Source organism: Trichomonas vaginalis, chromosome II (genome assembly GCF_026262505.1).
Source record: "Trichomonas vaginalis G3 chromosome II, whole genome shotgun sequence".
Lineage (NCBI taxonomy): Eukaryota > Parabasalia > Trichomonadida > Trichomonadidae > Trichomonas > Trichomonas vaginalis.
Window position 1 is genome coordinate 24,268,719 of NC_067204.1, and position 15,869 is coordinate 24,284,587.

The 15,869-nt window shown below is 33.1% G+C and overlaps 3 protein-coding genes and 2 pseudogenes across 5 annotated transcripts, besides 8 other annotated features; 2 read left to right on the plus strand and 3 right to left on the minus strand.

The window, feature by feature from the left end:
* Window positions 1–1,282: part of a mobile genetic element that runs on past the window's edge.
* Window positions 80–1,202, plus strand: TVAGG3_0601370 (annotated as a pseudogene). The gene has a single exon. A coding segment is annotated over exon 1 (1,123 nt).
* A 1,299-nt stretch (window positions 1,283–2,581) lies between the features above and the next one.
* TVAGG3_0601380 (uncharacterized protein) lies at window positions 2,582–3,271 on the plus strand (the record flags this gene model as incomplete). The annotated part of the gene is made up of 1 exon (XM_001580690.1): window positions 2,605–3,201. One exon carries the CDS (start codon window positions 2,605–2,607, stop codon window positions 3,199–3,201), a length of 597 nt encoding a protein of 198 aa, XP_001580740.1.
* An 829-nt stretch (window positions 3,272–4,100) lies between these two features.
* Window positions 4,101–4,132: a mobile genetic element.
* A 28-nt stretch (window positions 4,133–4,160) lies between these two features.
* Window positions 4,161–5,458: a mobile genetic element.
* On the minus strand, window positions 4,241–5,362 carry TVAGG3_0601410 (annotated as a pseudogene). Its single transcript has one exon. A coding segment is annotated over exon 1 (1,122 nt).
* A 108-nt stretch (window positions 5,459–5,566) lies between the features above and the next one.
* Window positions 5,567–5,598: a mobile genetic element.
* Window positions 5,599–5,676: 78 nt separating this feature from the next.
* Window positions 5,677–10,407, minus strand: TVAGG3_0601430 (platelet formation protein family; the record flags this gene model as incomplete). The annotated part of the gene is made up of 1 exon (XM_001580689.2): window positions 5,677–10,407. One exon carries the CDS (start codon window positions 10,405–10,407, stop codon window positions 5,677–5,679), a length of 4,731 nt encoding a protein of 1,576 aa, XP_001580739.1.
* A 1,170-nt stretch (window positions 10,408–11,577) lies between these two features.
* Window positions 11,578–11,603: a mobile genetic element.
* A 28-nt stretch (window positions 11,604–11,631) lies between these two features.
* Window positions 11,632–12,406: a mobile genetic element.
* Window positions 12,407–12,811: a mobile genetic element.
* Window positions 12,812–13,681: 870 nt separating this feature from the next.
* TVAGG3_0601470 (PSP1 C-terminal conserved region-containing protein) lies at window positions 13,682–14,503 on the minus strand (the record flags this gene model as incomplete). The annotated part of the gene is made up of 1 exon (XM_001580688.2): window positions 13,706–14,491. The coding sequence occupies one exon, from the start codon at window positions 14,489–14,491 to the stop codon at window positions 13,706–13,708; it is 786 nt and encodes a 261-aa protein (XP_001580738.1).
* Window positions 14,504–14,893: 390 nt separating this feature from the next.
* Window positions 14,894–15,669: a mobile genetic element.
* Window positions 15,670–15,869: the final 200 nt, after the last annotated feature.

Consider the following 15,869-nt stretch of genomic DNA (forward strand, 5'->3'; position numbering starts at 1 on the left):
CGTTTAGCACAGCGCTCTATATGAGACTATTAAAGGAGATATATGCTGATTATAAATATATAATAAAAAATATGAATATATGTATATGATGAGTATGTTGTATTTTGGCGCCATGCCGGGATATAAAATGAATTTTGAGACAAGAGGTGGTTTCGCGGGAAATTTTGGCGGGATTTTTTTCATTTTTTTAATGAATCATAAAGAAAACATCCTCGCTCTTGCAAAAAAATGCAAAGACTGTAAAAAATCTACGAGACATTGGTAAAATGCTTCGGTATGGATGCTCCTAGCTATTCCACTGTAACGTATCATGTTAGGATGTATCACTTCGTGAACAAAAAGACGCCCATCATAAAAATTGACAAAAAATCGCCGGATCAAAGAAAAATCAAAGCAATTCTTCAAGCGCTAGATGAAGACCCAAGAGCATCACTCAGAAGGATAGAGGAGATGACAAAGATACCACGTACAACAGTCAGTTATTATCTGCACAATTATTTGAACTACAAACTAGCGTATACACGTTGGGTTCCGCACAACCTTAATTCAGTTCAAAAAAATCTAGAGTCCAATCTTCGAAAGAGCTCCTCTCTATATTGGGTGCGTATCAATCCAAGAAGTTTCGCTTTTTAGTAACAGGGGACGAGTCTTGGTTTCAATATGCAACAGAAGCCAAATCATGTGGATCCCGAAGGATGAAAATCCGCAAACATTCCGAAGAAAAAAATTGACACACCAATGATGATGTTGTCGGTTTTTTGGGGCGTGAATGGCATCATCGCAATTGATATTCTTCAAAAACCTAATACGATGAATGCTCAGTATCTAATTGACAATGTTCTTACTAAAATTATCAATTCTGATGAGTTTGAGAAATCCAAACAACAAAACAAAAGTTTGCAATTCATTTTGATAATTCAAGAGTTCACAAAAGTCATAAGGTAATGAATTACTTGGTGGAAAACAATGTCAAAGTTGTTCCAAAACCAATTTATTCACCTGATATTGCACCCTCTGACTTTTATTTATTCGGCACGCTAAAAAAGAGAGCTGAAGGACGCGAATTCGCGAGTCCAGATGATCTTGAAAATTTTGTAAGAGAGCAATTTGAGCAATTTTCTCATGATGATTTAAAGCGTGTCTTTCAAGCCTGGATCGATCGCTGCGAACGCGTGATTGAATCCAATGGTGATTATATTTAAATAAACTTTATATATATGTAACTTGTTTATTTCTATTTGCAGTATTCAGGTTTGTGCTAAACACACCTTTGGACACCCTATATTATAAAAAAATAGTCAAAGATTTTCTTTCACATGGTATAAATATCAATGAAAAAGATAATTATGGAAAGTTGTAATAGGTTAAACCCTTCTTGATATGATATCTTCTTTTTTTCGATTTTTGCTAGGTTTTGAGAGCTAATAAACACAAAATCTCGTAATATTATAGTTTATTGAGAAAATACTTTCTTATACGATTTCATGCCAAATTTGACTGGTATTTTTGGAATCTATCCATATGTAAAACAGAAGAAGAGAGAAAGAATGAAGATGTGAAAGATGATGAAAAATTATAAATTTTAGAAATATAATATATGATGAAGATATTTGGGTGCCCTAAGAAATAAAAATGAATAACTTTAGTTATCATACATTCATCAAATTATGGTAAATCAGACTTAAAAAATCTTTGGTAAAAACAACACTCCGATAGCGTGACCAACCTTTCGATTATCTTGAGCTCACTCTATTTTTATTCATATCCAAGATTATTAAAGCAATCAATATGGCTAAACGTTATTACAACAATTTTTCGTTTGTCATTAAGTGTAATAAGGAGGCAATAATTCTTTGCGATTCTTTGAAGTCATTTTCAGTCTCTATATCGATCTTATAAGCGTCTTTTCCATTGAAAATTTTCATAACAAAAACATGTGAATCTTTTTTATACTTGGTTGTAAGGCGTGTTTTCTTTGGGTCGGTTTGGATCATTTCTTTGGCCTTTTCTTCAAAAACTTTGATATCTTTTATCAAAACCATTGCGATATGTCAAAAATCGTAAACTTCTCAAACAACCAGCTTGTTTTCAGATTTATATTTTAATTATTCTTATGAATCAGAAAATACAAACACAAAACGAATCTGTATTAAAATTAGCTCGACGGTTAAATTTTTTAAATTTGATCTAAAATAATACGGCATTTACCTATAACCTTTAAGAAGAGTATAATTCATTCATGAAGTCTTATAGTTATGACATTTATGATTTGAATAAAAACCTGAGAAATGGTATTTTCATCAAAAGATGCTTTGATTTGAATTCTTGAGAAGATTGAACTGGTAATCATTTTTAATTTTGTTGATATTAACGGACATCTTATTCAATAAGTGATGGGAATTACCTCTGATTCTTTCTTCTTTTCATTGATATTTTATGAAAAAGCTGTTGCTTCGAACCTTCCATTATCCCATCTATTAGCTTACCATCCCCTATCCATAGATGTATTAGATAACTTTATATGTTGAAATGTTTTTTTTTTACATGTCAAATGCATTTTGCATCAAATTTGAAAGGTTTACAAATTAATTTTTCGTTAATTAGATGCACAGTGGAAACGCATTAACAGAGCAAGCAGTTTTAGAAAAATCCAAAGCTTCTAGTCTTAGTGAGGTTAAGAGCATCACTTTTTGGGGCGCAGATATTCAAGATGTTAGTATCGTTTCTAAAATGCCCAACTTAGAATCCGTATCTTTATCAGCTAATAAAATTTCATCGTTACAGCCATTTGCTTCATGCCCAAATCTCAAAGAAATTTTTCTAAGGAGAAATCATGTTGCCAATTTATCAGAATTCGACTACTTGAAGGGATTATCTCAACTCAGAGTACTTTGGTTTTCAGATAATCCAGTTGCAAGCGTAGAAGGTTACCGCGATTATATCATCAGAACTTTACCTCAAGTTATCAAGCTTGATGAAGAAGATATTACACCAGAACAAAGACCTAAAGCTAAGGCCTCAGAACCAGTCAAAAAATCCAAGCCGAGATTATTAAATTTATCACCAGCTAATCACCAATCGAATGCCACAGTTCAAATAGCATTTTTGAATGCATCAGTTGAGCTTGTTCAATTACTTTCTACAAATCAATTAAACACTTTAGAATCTGAGATTGTCAAATTGCTCGACACCAAACAGTAGTATACAATTTGTGAATGGCATTCTGTTTAATGTAAACTTACATATAAAAATACAATTTTTTATGAATTAATTTTTTATAATTTTCTTAAATCTTCGTGAAATCAACAAATCTACTAAATGAGTTTCACATAGTCGAGTTGTTCATTCAAAATGCATTATTTAAATATCATAAAATCGAATTCTTTTTGTCAAATTATAATATCTTTTTGACTAATAAAGATCTAATACTTTTTATATGCTTGTACAAGTTTAGATGCTTCATGGATTCTTTTTGTCAAATTATAATATCTTTTTGACTAATAAAGGTGTATCTTGTAATTTCATGAAGCATCTAATTCTTATATTTATCACAAGTTCTATTAATATATATGGTGTCAGGAATCCATGAAGCATCTAATATAATGATTACGATTTCCATCACTTCAATAAATACGTCATGTGAATGAAAATATCTCAGTCTGGCTTTAACATTCTACAGGAGTATCATGACACATTATTTATGTTCAGGATCTACCAACACACATAGTGACTAATGGCTCAATGATATTTGAAAGAAGAAATGCTTTTATTCTCTCTCTCTCTCTATTTGTTGATTCACTCTCAAATATCTGGGATCTATATGTCATTGTTTCTTGCCGTCTGAGAAGCCTAATAAGAAGTTACACATTGCGATATGTAAATATACTGTTGATGAATTTATAAAAGGTAGTCTAATAATATACAATTCGCAAAATCTCGTGTTTTGTGGTAAATCTATAATCATACTCAAAATTTTTCTGAAGACTTGAACCCGAGATTTTGAAACACCTATAATATATCTCCAGAATATCCTTACTGTTTTCTTCAGCATATCGCCTATATATACATCAATCGTTTTGAATTTGTGGAACTATCTTTAATTAATGGTCACTTACCACTTTCTGACATTCTCTCCATTTTTTTAACACACAGGCTTTCTATAGGGTGTCCAAAGGTGTGTTTAGCACAAACCTGAATACTGCAAATAGAAATAAACAAGTTACATATATATAAAGTTTATTTAAATATAATCACCATTGGATTCAATCACGCGTTCGCAGCGATCGATCCAGGCTTGAAAGACACGCTTTAAATCATCATGAGAAAATTGCTCAAATTGCTCTCTTACAAAATTTTCAAGATCATCTGGACTCGCGAATTCGCGTCCTTCAGCTCTCTTTTTTAGCGTGCCGAATAAATAAAAGTCAGAGGGTGCAATATCAGGTGAATAAATTGGTTTTGGAACAACTTTGACATTGTTTTCCACAAGTAATTCATTACCTTATGACTTTTGTGAACTCTTGAATTATCAAAATGAATTGCAAACTTTTGTTTTTGTTGTTTGGATTTCTCAAACTCATCAGAATTGATAATTTTAGTAAGAACATTGTCAATTAGATACTGAGCATTCATCGTATTAGGTTTTTGAAGAATATCAATTGCGATGATGCCATTCACGCCCCAAAAAACCGACACATCATCATTGGTGTGTCAATTTTTTTCTTCGGGAATGTTTGCGGATTTTCATCCTTCGGGATCCACATGATTTTGGCTTCTGTTGCATATTGAAACAAGACTCGTCCCCTGTTACTAAAAAGCGAAACTTCTTGGATTGATACGCACCCAATATAGAGAGGAGCTCTTTCGAAGATTGGACTCTAGATTTTTTTGAACTGAATTAAGGTTGTGCGGAACCCAACGTGTATACGCTAGTTTGTAGTTCAAATAATTGTGCAGATAATAACTGACTGTTGTACGTGGTATCTTTGTCATCTCCTCTATCCTCTGAGTGATGCTCTTGGGTCTTCATCTAGCGCTTGAAGAATTGCTTTGATTTTTCTTTGATCCGGCGATTTTTTGTCAATTTTTATGATGGGCGTCTTTTTGTTCACGAAGTGATACATCCTAACATGATACGTTACAGTGGAATAGCTAGGAGCATCCATACCGAAGCATTTTACCAATGTTCTCGTAGATTTTTTTACAGTCTTTGCATTTTTTTTGCAAGAGCGAGGATGTTTTCTTTATGATTCATTAAAAAATGAAAAAAATCCGCCAAAATTTCCCGCGAAACACCTCTTGTCTCAAAATTCATTTTATATCCCGGCATGGCGCCAAAATACAACATACTCATCATATACATATATTCATATTTTTTATTATATATTTATAATCAGCATATATCTCCTTTAATAGTCTCATATAGAGCGCTGTGCTAAACGCACCTTTGGACACCCTATATCAAAATATTTCTGGCTAGGAGAAAGTAAATATAAATCACTATATCGTACCTAATATGGCTGCTATACTTATCTTCTATTAAAATAGAGATATATTGATTTTTCATAGCATGTCAGAAAGTGGTAAGTACACCCTTAACATTACACGAAATCATACAAAATTATCTGAGTAGAAAAAAAATTTAAATTTAAAAAAACAAAAAATTAAATTATAAGTTTATTTCTCTTCAGAAGAAGACTTTGACTTAATAACAAAAGCAGACGCAGCCTTCTCCAGAGACTTATTCCTTTCTTCCGCATTATTAATGAACTTATCAATGACTTCCTTTCCTGGTTTGTCGTATCTAATTGGTTTTCTCATGTTTGAGTGCTTTCCGTAGTTAGATACAATTGTGCGGAAGTCTTTGACAACTAAGCTGGAGAACTGAAGTGATTTAGTGTAGAATTTCTGTGCTCCTTCGCAGTCAACTGGTTTTGCAAGAATCGCGTCATCATTATCTTCTTTAAGATTCGGTTTTTGGTCGAATTTAGGCAATGTGTCCCTAAGATTCTGCGGAACTCTCAAGGATGACCTCAATGATGACTGTCTGATCAAATTTGGTCCGAGTAGTGTCGAAGATTGAGGTTTTTCGATAGATGCCTTGAGAGGAGTCAGTTTTATGGTATTTACCTTCTGTTTCGGAGGTTCTTTGGCTTTTTCAATGGCTTGGATAACCTCAATACTGAAATCGTCATCATCGTCCGATGTTTCGCTATCTGATGAATCGGAATCAATATTTAAGTTCTGTACTGATGGTGGAATGACTTCATCTGGGTTAAATTCTGGAGCTTTCGCTTGGACATTGGAATATAACCGAATATGTTGACTGAAAAGCCTCAATCTCTCCTTAAACGATGCTGGTTTTGCTTCTGTTCCACTTTCTTGGTCCTTTGTTTGCGTTGTTTGGGAAGAATTTTGAGATGAATCTCTTGGAATTGGCTTTGGCGGGGTAAATCGGGTTGGAGGTGGCGCTGGTTTGCTATTTAATGTCGCTTTTGTAGGTATTGGCCCGAAACAAGTGAATTGTTCTATAGCATTCTTCAATGCAGGCCTTGGAATGCTTGTTAAGCATTGCTCGACCAACCGACCACCTTCGTAAAGCATTGAAAATCTCCAAGCAACGAAAAATGCGGCTTGCAACACGTTAATCATGTAATCCGAGCAAATTGCAATAGAATAACTGGAATTTGATAGTGCGAGCTTTTGGAGGAGCTCAAATAATGGCCTTGCGATAGTAGTATTTGGTGTTTCGTTCGCTTTTAGCGAATCAAAACTTCCATTTTCGGGTCTGTAAAGAACTAACTGCATAGCGAGGGTTGCACAGGACAGAACAGTTGATATACGCTCACAATCGATTAATCCGGCGATTGTTTTTGCAATAAATGCTTCCAAGATTGAAGATTGCTTCAAATCGCTCAAAGCAGCGTAGACTCTGAACAAGTATTGGTTAGTATGATGCACAACAGTGTATACAACAAATGTAGAAACCAAAGTTGTGAAATCTTTGTCACTTTTAACGAAATTTTTAACGAAAGGTACCCAATTATAGTTATCAAAGAAATAAGTCAATTCATCTGATGCACTGTTATTGATTTCATTAAAGAATTTTTCGTATTTTGACTTATTTTTGATTTGAGAGAAAGCAGCCATGAAAAGAGCGAGCATATCAGCAGATTTGAGCTTTCTGTTCTCATCAAATATCTTTTCGTATATGAATTTTGTGTCATCTGATGAAACATTGTCAGATAAGTACATAGCACAGTTTTCCATGTAGGGTCTGACAGTAGGATTCATTGTACCATATCTGCTCATGATCGATAATAGTTCTATGCCTCTTTTTCGTTCAATAATATTACGATTATTTAATAACACGGCAAATGGCTCATGTCCCATTGCATTTAGTATCGCCAGAATGTTGGAATCGTTTTTATTGAGGGCGTTTAATAAAATATTGAAAGCCCATTTGCGAATATTTTCATTTTTCCTTGTAATGAAAACTAAAGCTACAGCAATGGTATCCTTGTTACTTAGTTCTATTTGGGCTACATAATTCCATTGGATTTCCCTGAATTTTTCGATTTTCGGATCCGGAATTTCCCAAATATAAGTAAGTAAGAACTCAATATCAATCGGATTAGCAGCAAAGTCGATTTTAGACAAAATGTTATCGAAATAACTCTTTCTCATTTTGTCATCCAATCTTTCTACGAAAATCATGTTCAAAAACACGTTTTCAAGCATATCTTTCCTGCATTTTTCATTGGGAAGGCCATTATATAAATCTACTAACAAAAGTAAATTTTCTAATGTAAGACATGACAAATTGACAGAAAGCAAAGCTCCGCCTAAAAGCTTGAAAATATGGCTTTTATGGATATGCTTTGCCTTGCGGAGTAAATACAGTGTTGAGATTACGAGCTTGAAGTACTCAATTGTTAAACTTGGGTTAGTTTTATCTTGATTCGAAAGAATTGAAAGCAATTTGATGAATTTCTTTACACCTTTTACCGAATTACTTACAGCAAAGATGTTCTCAGGGCTCTCTGTGTCTGCCATGGCATCTTCAAGAGTTGTTTTGAGCATTGAAACTAATTTGATGGAAGTATTGATTTCGGACGAATGTGACTTAACTGAGTGTACTAAGTTCTTCCATATATCAACGTGGAAGTAGTATCTGGCCACTGAAAAAAAGAATGATTTTGAGACATCGGCCAATTCCTCTTTATAATAGAATCTCTTGATAGCATCGTTAAGGAAACCTTTCTTGTAGAATATTTCTGCAAGGGATTTGCTTGATTCGCATAATTGTTTCGACCATAAGAAATATTCTTTTTCTAATTGAGTTCCTTTGAGCCAATCGTATAACATGAACAACAGTGTTGATGAAACAAGTTCCTTTTTCTCACCGATAATTGTTTCTTTCAACATTTCGAAAATATGAGGATCTGCAGGGAATTTTTTGAGAGAATCAGTTAATGATGTCAATGTTCTTGATACATCATTATTTATTTCATCTCTTGCAACTTGGTATCTCTCCATAAATAGCTGAATAACTCTAATACAAGTTGTTAAGATCTCTGTGTCCATTGTTAGGCCAGGAAGCATACACATATTTGCGAACAATGAGGAAACAATCTTCTGGGCTTGTTCCGGTGTGTAGGAGTCCACATTAAATGTCAATGAGTTCAAAAAAACGGCAATTACTCCATCATTTGTTTTTACAGATGTTCTTTTGGTCAAAATAAGTTGGATCGCGTTGATAATTAATGGGAAATTCGGCATTGTTGCTTCAGATAACCAAACCATGTCAATAAAGTCATTGTAGTTACCTGAAATTACGCAATCTATAATAAGCATGGCCATGGAACTGCTCAAACAAGTTGCGGCATCTTTTTCATAAAGATCTCTTATGAATACTCCCAAACCATCGATAGTTTGGCCATTTTTCAGCATCTGCCTTAAATGGTTGGGTACGGATGATATTAATATCATCTTCCAGCGCTGGGAATTCACTAATTCTCTGAGATATAACGAGTGACTTAGCAAATCCGGGCCAATTATTTGGAGAATCAGGTTACAATAGGGCTCACTGATCTTACTGATGTTGGAAAGAACAGTTTCACGTTGTATTTGGTAACAATCGTTTGAACATATCAAATTAATAAATTTTTCTGGGTTGTTATTGGTAAAAACGTTATCAATAATCATAGACATGGCTATAGTGAGACCAACCTTGTCCTTTGGAACTACATCCAAGAACGTAGGAAGGAAAGAAGGATGAATTGACATTCTTTCAGCGAAAAGTTTGCCTGCATTGACCGACATCGCGATTTCTGGGGGTACCTCTTCAATCATGAGGGCTTTGAATTGGTTAATCTTCTTGAAATCCAAAGTTTTCGGAATTTCAATTTTAAATTGTTCATCGTAGATGTTTGGATGAGCTTCTGCGAGATGATTGATCCAGGTACCGAAGCTCTTCGTTGATTCCGTCACTGGTTTCTCTTCTTTGGTCAGATTTGCGATGATTTGGAACGTATATAAATTAATTTCAAATTCATCAACGTATTTCTTGGAACAAACTGTTTGGCAGAGTAATGAGAATAATTCTTCATGGAATTTTTCTGGAATTAGGTCCCAATTGTGGACAGAAAGATTGGCAAAAGCATTTAATTCTTTTTTGAAGTCTAATGAAGTAGATGGACATAATATGTATGCACTAATAAGTTTTGTAGCGTAATCGAGTGTTAAATATTCTTTCCGTTCTAAAAATGACTTCATTGAATCGATGAAAATTTTTAATAATTCGCGAATGATTCCAGCAACAATACTATCATTTGGTACTGCCATGATTTTGTCAAAACATGTGAATAATTTGATATATCCTGGTAAAATTGCAACTAAATCATCAAAAACAACAGAATCCATGTTAATAAGTAAATATTTTAAGGGAGAGTGTAATATTGGAGCAACATCTTTTGATAATTTAACCGAACTCCCGTAGTCTGCAATAGTTTCGATTTGATTTTTAAGAGTAAGGTTGATTGTAATAATTGTTTTGAAAGCTATGTTCTCTACTTGGGCTGCGTTAACGAATTTGAAATCTTTTAAGCGTAGTTCATAAGCTGTTTGGCAAAATTCGCATAAATTCAGTAAATTATAATTTTCTATATCAAATAAAGTCGAAATTGCTGTTTCTATTTGCTGGGTATTGCTTACTTTTGAAATTTGATTCTTTTGCTCCTTTGCTGATGGAATTTTGGGTTTAAATTTTGATATAAAATCTTGTGTGGGATCCGCTTCTTTAATTTTCTGATTTTTGCCGACTGAAACTTGATTGAGATATCGGATGTATACAAGGTGGGTATTTTCGTCACCTGTTGCCCTTAAAGAATTCGATATCGATCTCATTTCTATCTTTCACTTTTCAAACAAAAAAAAATCTTTCAAAATTTTCAAATCAAATCTGAATAAGATTCATATCAGTGTGTTCTCATAAAGATTTTTGAGTCTTAGAAAATTGAGAGGGATTTTTATTTTTGAATTTTTTTTGGAAAGTTAAAATTGCGATTAAAAATCGATTTCCGGGAGAACTAAGCATCTCATCATATATTTAAATCGATAAAAATATTAAATAATAGTTGAATAGTATAATAACTTGAAATTATGGCTGAATCTACAGAAAAAATGAACATATTTGACATTTTTGAAAATTCATATGTTAGATGGTGACAAACTCATAAACTATACTTTAGCTAAGATTGATATATGGTTTCAACAACACATGGTTAAAATCGTAAAAATATTTTAGATTTCAAAAAGATATATATGGTAATATAATGGAACAGAGTCAACAAATAGCATGTAAAATATGTTATAATTAACTTTTTATTAGATCTAATAGTATATATCGAATGGTTTCCAGCTTTATGGTTAAATATTTTCTTTTCGAGCTTCTCTTTAACTGTTGTATTAAGGTTGTAAATTTTTGATGCTAGAAACTATGGAATCTTCTTTGCTGCTGCATTTTTCTTGAGAGTTCTTGCAATTTCGAATAGATCTGCGCATTGTATGAAATGGGGGCTTTAAAATATCTTGAATCATAATAGGACTGCTTTTCCAAAGGAATGCTTATTTGTAAATCAGAGAGTTTCAAAATTGAGTGCAAGATTATCATCATAACTTTTGATTTTGGTGCAAAAAAGGAAGACAAGCTATTAACAAATCATTTACTGTTGTTCATCAAAAGAAGAAAACTTTGATAACAACTAATGATGATAAAATCAAGCTATCTTTTAATATTTTAAATTGATAAGACATTCAAAATATTTGAATGGTTTAAAATATTTTCTTTTAATTTCTATAAGATATTATCATGATTATATAATAAAATTTAAATTTTTATTCAAAAAGGCAATATTTCAAACTTTTAATTTCAAAAATCTTAATTCTGCAATAAGTGTATTTAATTGTAGCAAATTTAATGATCCTTCGTCATGCTTAGCAATTTGGAACTCATAAATTAATGATTTCTTCAAGTAAAATTCTGCATTATTTCAAAAGTCAATAATTCTCGAGAAAGGGACAAACTATCCAGTGTCACTTTTCAAAGGAATAAAAAAAATAATAAAGATGGGGAACAGGACAAATTTGCCACACGGCACTTTTTTTTAAAAAATTTAATGGAGCGGAGCGATACTCTGCTGCAGGAGCCCCAAGGCTCCCAATCATTACGAAAGGGAGCCTCAGGGCTCCTGAGAATCCATCAGCAGAGGCCTTTTCATTTGGCCTCTGCTGATCAAAGATTCGGCGAAGCCATTCTTCGTCTCAGGAGCCCCAAGGCTCCCAATCATTACGAAAGGGAGCCTCAGGGCTCCTGAGAATCCATCAGCAGAGGCCTTTTCATTTGGCCTCTGCTGATCAAAGATTCGGCGAAGCCATTCTTCGTCTCAGGAGCCCCAAGGCTCCCAATCATTACGAAAGGGAGCCTCAGGGCTCCTGAGAAACCTCTTTGAGAAGGTTTTCTTAAAGAAAACCTTCTCAAAGATGATTGTCAGCATTCACTCAAAATCTACCAAGAGTTTCAAAGTTTCAAATCTATCTGAAATGAAGCTTTGAATCTCTTGTATATCTAATTGTAGAGGTACCTTTTCAAAATGTCTTCTATTGATTAAATTTAATCAGTAAAAGTCATTTTGAAAAGGTACATCTCTATAATTGCTATTGAGCATTCACTCTTGGAACCTTGGAGCTCTTGTGTAGTGCATGAAAACTCCAAGATTCTAGCATAAAACATATATCATAGACATAATTTCTTCAAATATAATTTAAGGTTATTTTTTAAAAAAATTAGAAAAGCGTAATTTAAGGTTATTGAAAAAGTGACACCTGGCAAATTTGTCCCGCACTCATAATTCTCTAGTAACTTTTCTTCAAACCCTAACCATTATATTATATTATAGGTATAATGGAGAATAATTGCAAAGAAAGATAGCCGAATTTACTGGGTAGTTCTTGTGATGCGAAATAATTGCAAATTAACACCTAGTTTTAACAGCATCAATCTCTTTTTGCTCTCATTTAAATGCATTCGCACACTTTAATTTTGAAATATAAGAGTTTTGGAAATTATCAAATTTATCTGCTCAAATACTATAGATCTTCATAAGTGTTAATAGAATCATTAGCCTTACATATAGTGTTTAATATAATGATGCACATTATACTGGGATTCATTCCTTATTCATCTAGTTATTATAAGATTTACAACCCCATGAAAATTTAAAATTTTGTCAAAAATAGTGAATGTACCTTTACCACAAATAAGTTCGAATAGTCTCTTGGATTTTTTTTATCTCAAAAACGAACATGTCTCGAGTTTCATAAATCAATTCGAATAAAAAAAAGGTCAAAACTCTCACCAACATATCTAAGCTAAACTTGCTACAATGATTAATGTTTATCCGTAGAGGACTTTAATAATGCAGTTGTACCTATATATTGCCTCATAATTTTGTGGATCATTAGATCAAATTTCCATTAATACTTCAATATCTACCTTTTTATATATTGAATAATGCATATAAATAGATAGAAAAAGATAAGTATTGACTATGATCATTAATAAAGGATAAGCATTGCTAATATCTTTGCAACAAGTTAAAAATACTATATTAGCAATATCGAGCATTGTTTTGTCAAAGATTTAATCAAATTGCCAAGATAATATACAATTTCATGCCTCAATTTGTACATTTTTTTCAATTATCAATTTGATAGATTAGTAAATGAATATGAGATGTATTGAATGTGTGATTCAGAAATAACCTCAAAAATAAGCAATTTACATGATTAAATATCTGAAATTTATCTTAACACATTGATTCAATTTTAGGATTTTTAATCATAATGATAAAACTGCATTTCGAAGAAAGAAATATTTTGCAATCATTCAATTTCATATGAATCTCAAATAATGATATAATTATTTGAAATTATTTATTTCTATCCTTATTATTTATCAAAAGATAAAGGGAAATGGTTGCCATACTTGATTGCATGTTAGATAAGAATTCTATATGTATTAGGAGAAGCAAAACAAAGGCTATTTTTTGTTGATTGTATCGCAATAGATTTCAAAAAAAAGATCGTTATTTTCGTAATATATACCAATAATGTAATATTTTAAATATACAAACGATAATATGACTTAGTCGCGCCTATACATCTGGGCATTGCGCTGTTCAAGAACATCTTTGACTGGAGCATTTCCGTCGTACCAAACCATCCAAATTCTGGTCTCAAAGAATTTGAACAAAGATCTGACAAGATTTCGGAAGTCAACGAATTGATCTGCACTGAAATATACTGTCAATTTCTTTCCATCAAATTGGAACTCTGTTGTGATGATTGTCATCTTGAGACCAAGCTCGTTTGCTTTTTGTTGACATATTTCCTTTGCCCTTCTTTCTTTATCAAGCTTCATTTGAACTTCTTGTATCTCTGATGGGGTAGCAATACGAAGTATTGCCTTAGCATTCTTCATATCTTTGGGTTTAGGTGAAGGAATAATTGATGCAATACTGCCGATATCTAAACCACGATCCGCTTCAGTGATGACGAAACATCCAGGTTTAACTTCGAGAGACGATTTGAACTTGAATATCTCATTGCGTAATGAGTTGAAAACTACCGAAGCATATAAAGTTTTCTCTTGATATGAATGTAGAGGTAGAGAACCGAAAGGCATATTAAATCTCCCAGACGGAGCAGATTCAGGCACAACAAATTCTTGGGGAGGTTTAAATTCGGGTGATTCCGGAATTAGTGGTTCGATATTTGCGAGGGGAGGAGAATTGTTGTCAGGATTTTCATAATAATTGCGGCTTGGTGTTTCATCGTCCCAAACGTCACGAGTGGCCGCTACTGGGGGACTAGATGTCTGTGCATGATCGTAATCGATATCTTCAGTAAACATTGCCCATGAATCTCCCATCTCACCAGATTTTGATTATTTTGACAACAAAAAGGCGGTTTTTCATAAAATAAATATTCTCAAATTTTGAAAACAGGTTTAAAATAAACGGATTCATATACATCATAAAAGCAATCTTTTTATGTAATTTGAAAATTGAATATTTATTTATCAGTTTGTTAGAAAAAAAATCATCTCAGAATTTGATTATAAATATATTTATAATTGCAATACTAGAAAAGACCTATCGTTTTAATCAATTTCTTCACAATTTATGATTTTAACTTAGAATTTTTGTGAAATTTCGGAATCATGACAAAATTTCCTGATAATTCGGCCTACAAACCCTTTGCATATTCCTAATATTGCAATTAAGGATGTCAATTCGGAAAATTGTTTTCATTTTAGGAGAATATAATTTTCGAGTGCGGGACAAATTTGTCAAGTGTCACTTTTTCAATAACCTTAAATTACGCTTTTCTAATTTTTTTAAAAAATAACCTTAAATTATATTTGAAGAAATTATGTCTATGATATATGTTTTATGCTAGAATCTTGGAGTTTTCATGCACTACACAAGAGCTCCAAGGTTCCAAGAGTGAATGCTCAATAGCAATTATAGAGATGTACCTTTTCAAAATGACTTTTACTGATTAAATTTAATCAATAGAAGACATTTTGAAAAGGTACCTCTACAATTAGATATACAAGAGATTCAAAGCTTCATTTCAGATAGATTTGAAACTTTGAAACTCTTGGTAGATTTTGAGTGAATGCTGACAATCATCTTTGAGAAGGTTTTCTTTAAGAAAACCTTCTCAAAGAGGTTTCTCAGGAGCCCTGAGGCTCCCTTTCGTAATGATTGGGAGCCTTGGGGCTCCTGAGACGAAGAATGGCTTCGCCGAATCTTTGATCAGCAGAGGCCAAATGAAAAGGCCTCTGCTGATGGATTCTCAGGAGCCCTGAGGCTCCCTTTCGTAATGATTGGGAGCCTTGGGGCTCCTGAGACGAAGAATGGCTTCGCCGAATCTTTGATCAGCAGAGGCCAAATGAAAAGGCCTCTGCTGATGGATTCTCAGGAGCCCTGAGGCTCCCTTTCGTAATGATTGGGAGCCTTGGGGCTCCTGCAGCAGAGTATCGCTCCGCTCCATTAATTTTTTTTTAAAAAAAGTGCCGTGTGGCAAATTTGTCCTGTTCCCATAATTTTCCTTTTGAAAAATTTAAAAAGTGAGACGCGCAGGATTCGAACTTTTTTAAAAGTTGATTTAAATATATTCTAGTGTGATTTCTAAGGATAATATCATATTTAAAATAAGAATATACTAGTTTGGGTGGTATAATTTTTTCGATAAATTTGAGAATATGTACGTTTAGGGCATCAAAAGTGTCAATTCGCTCA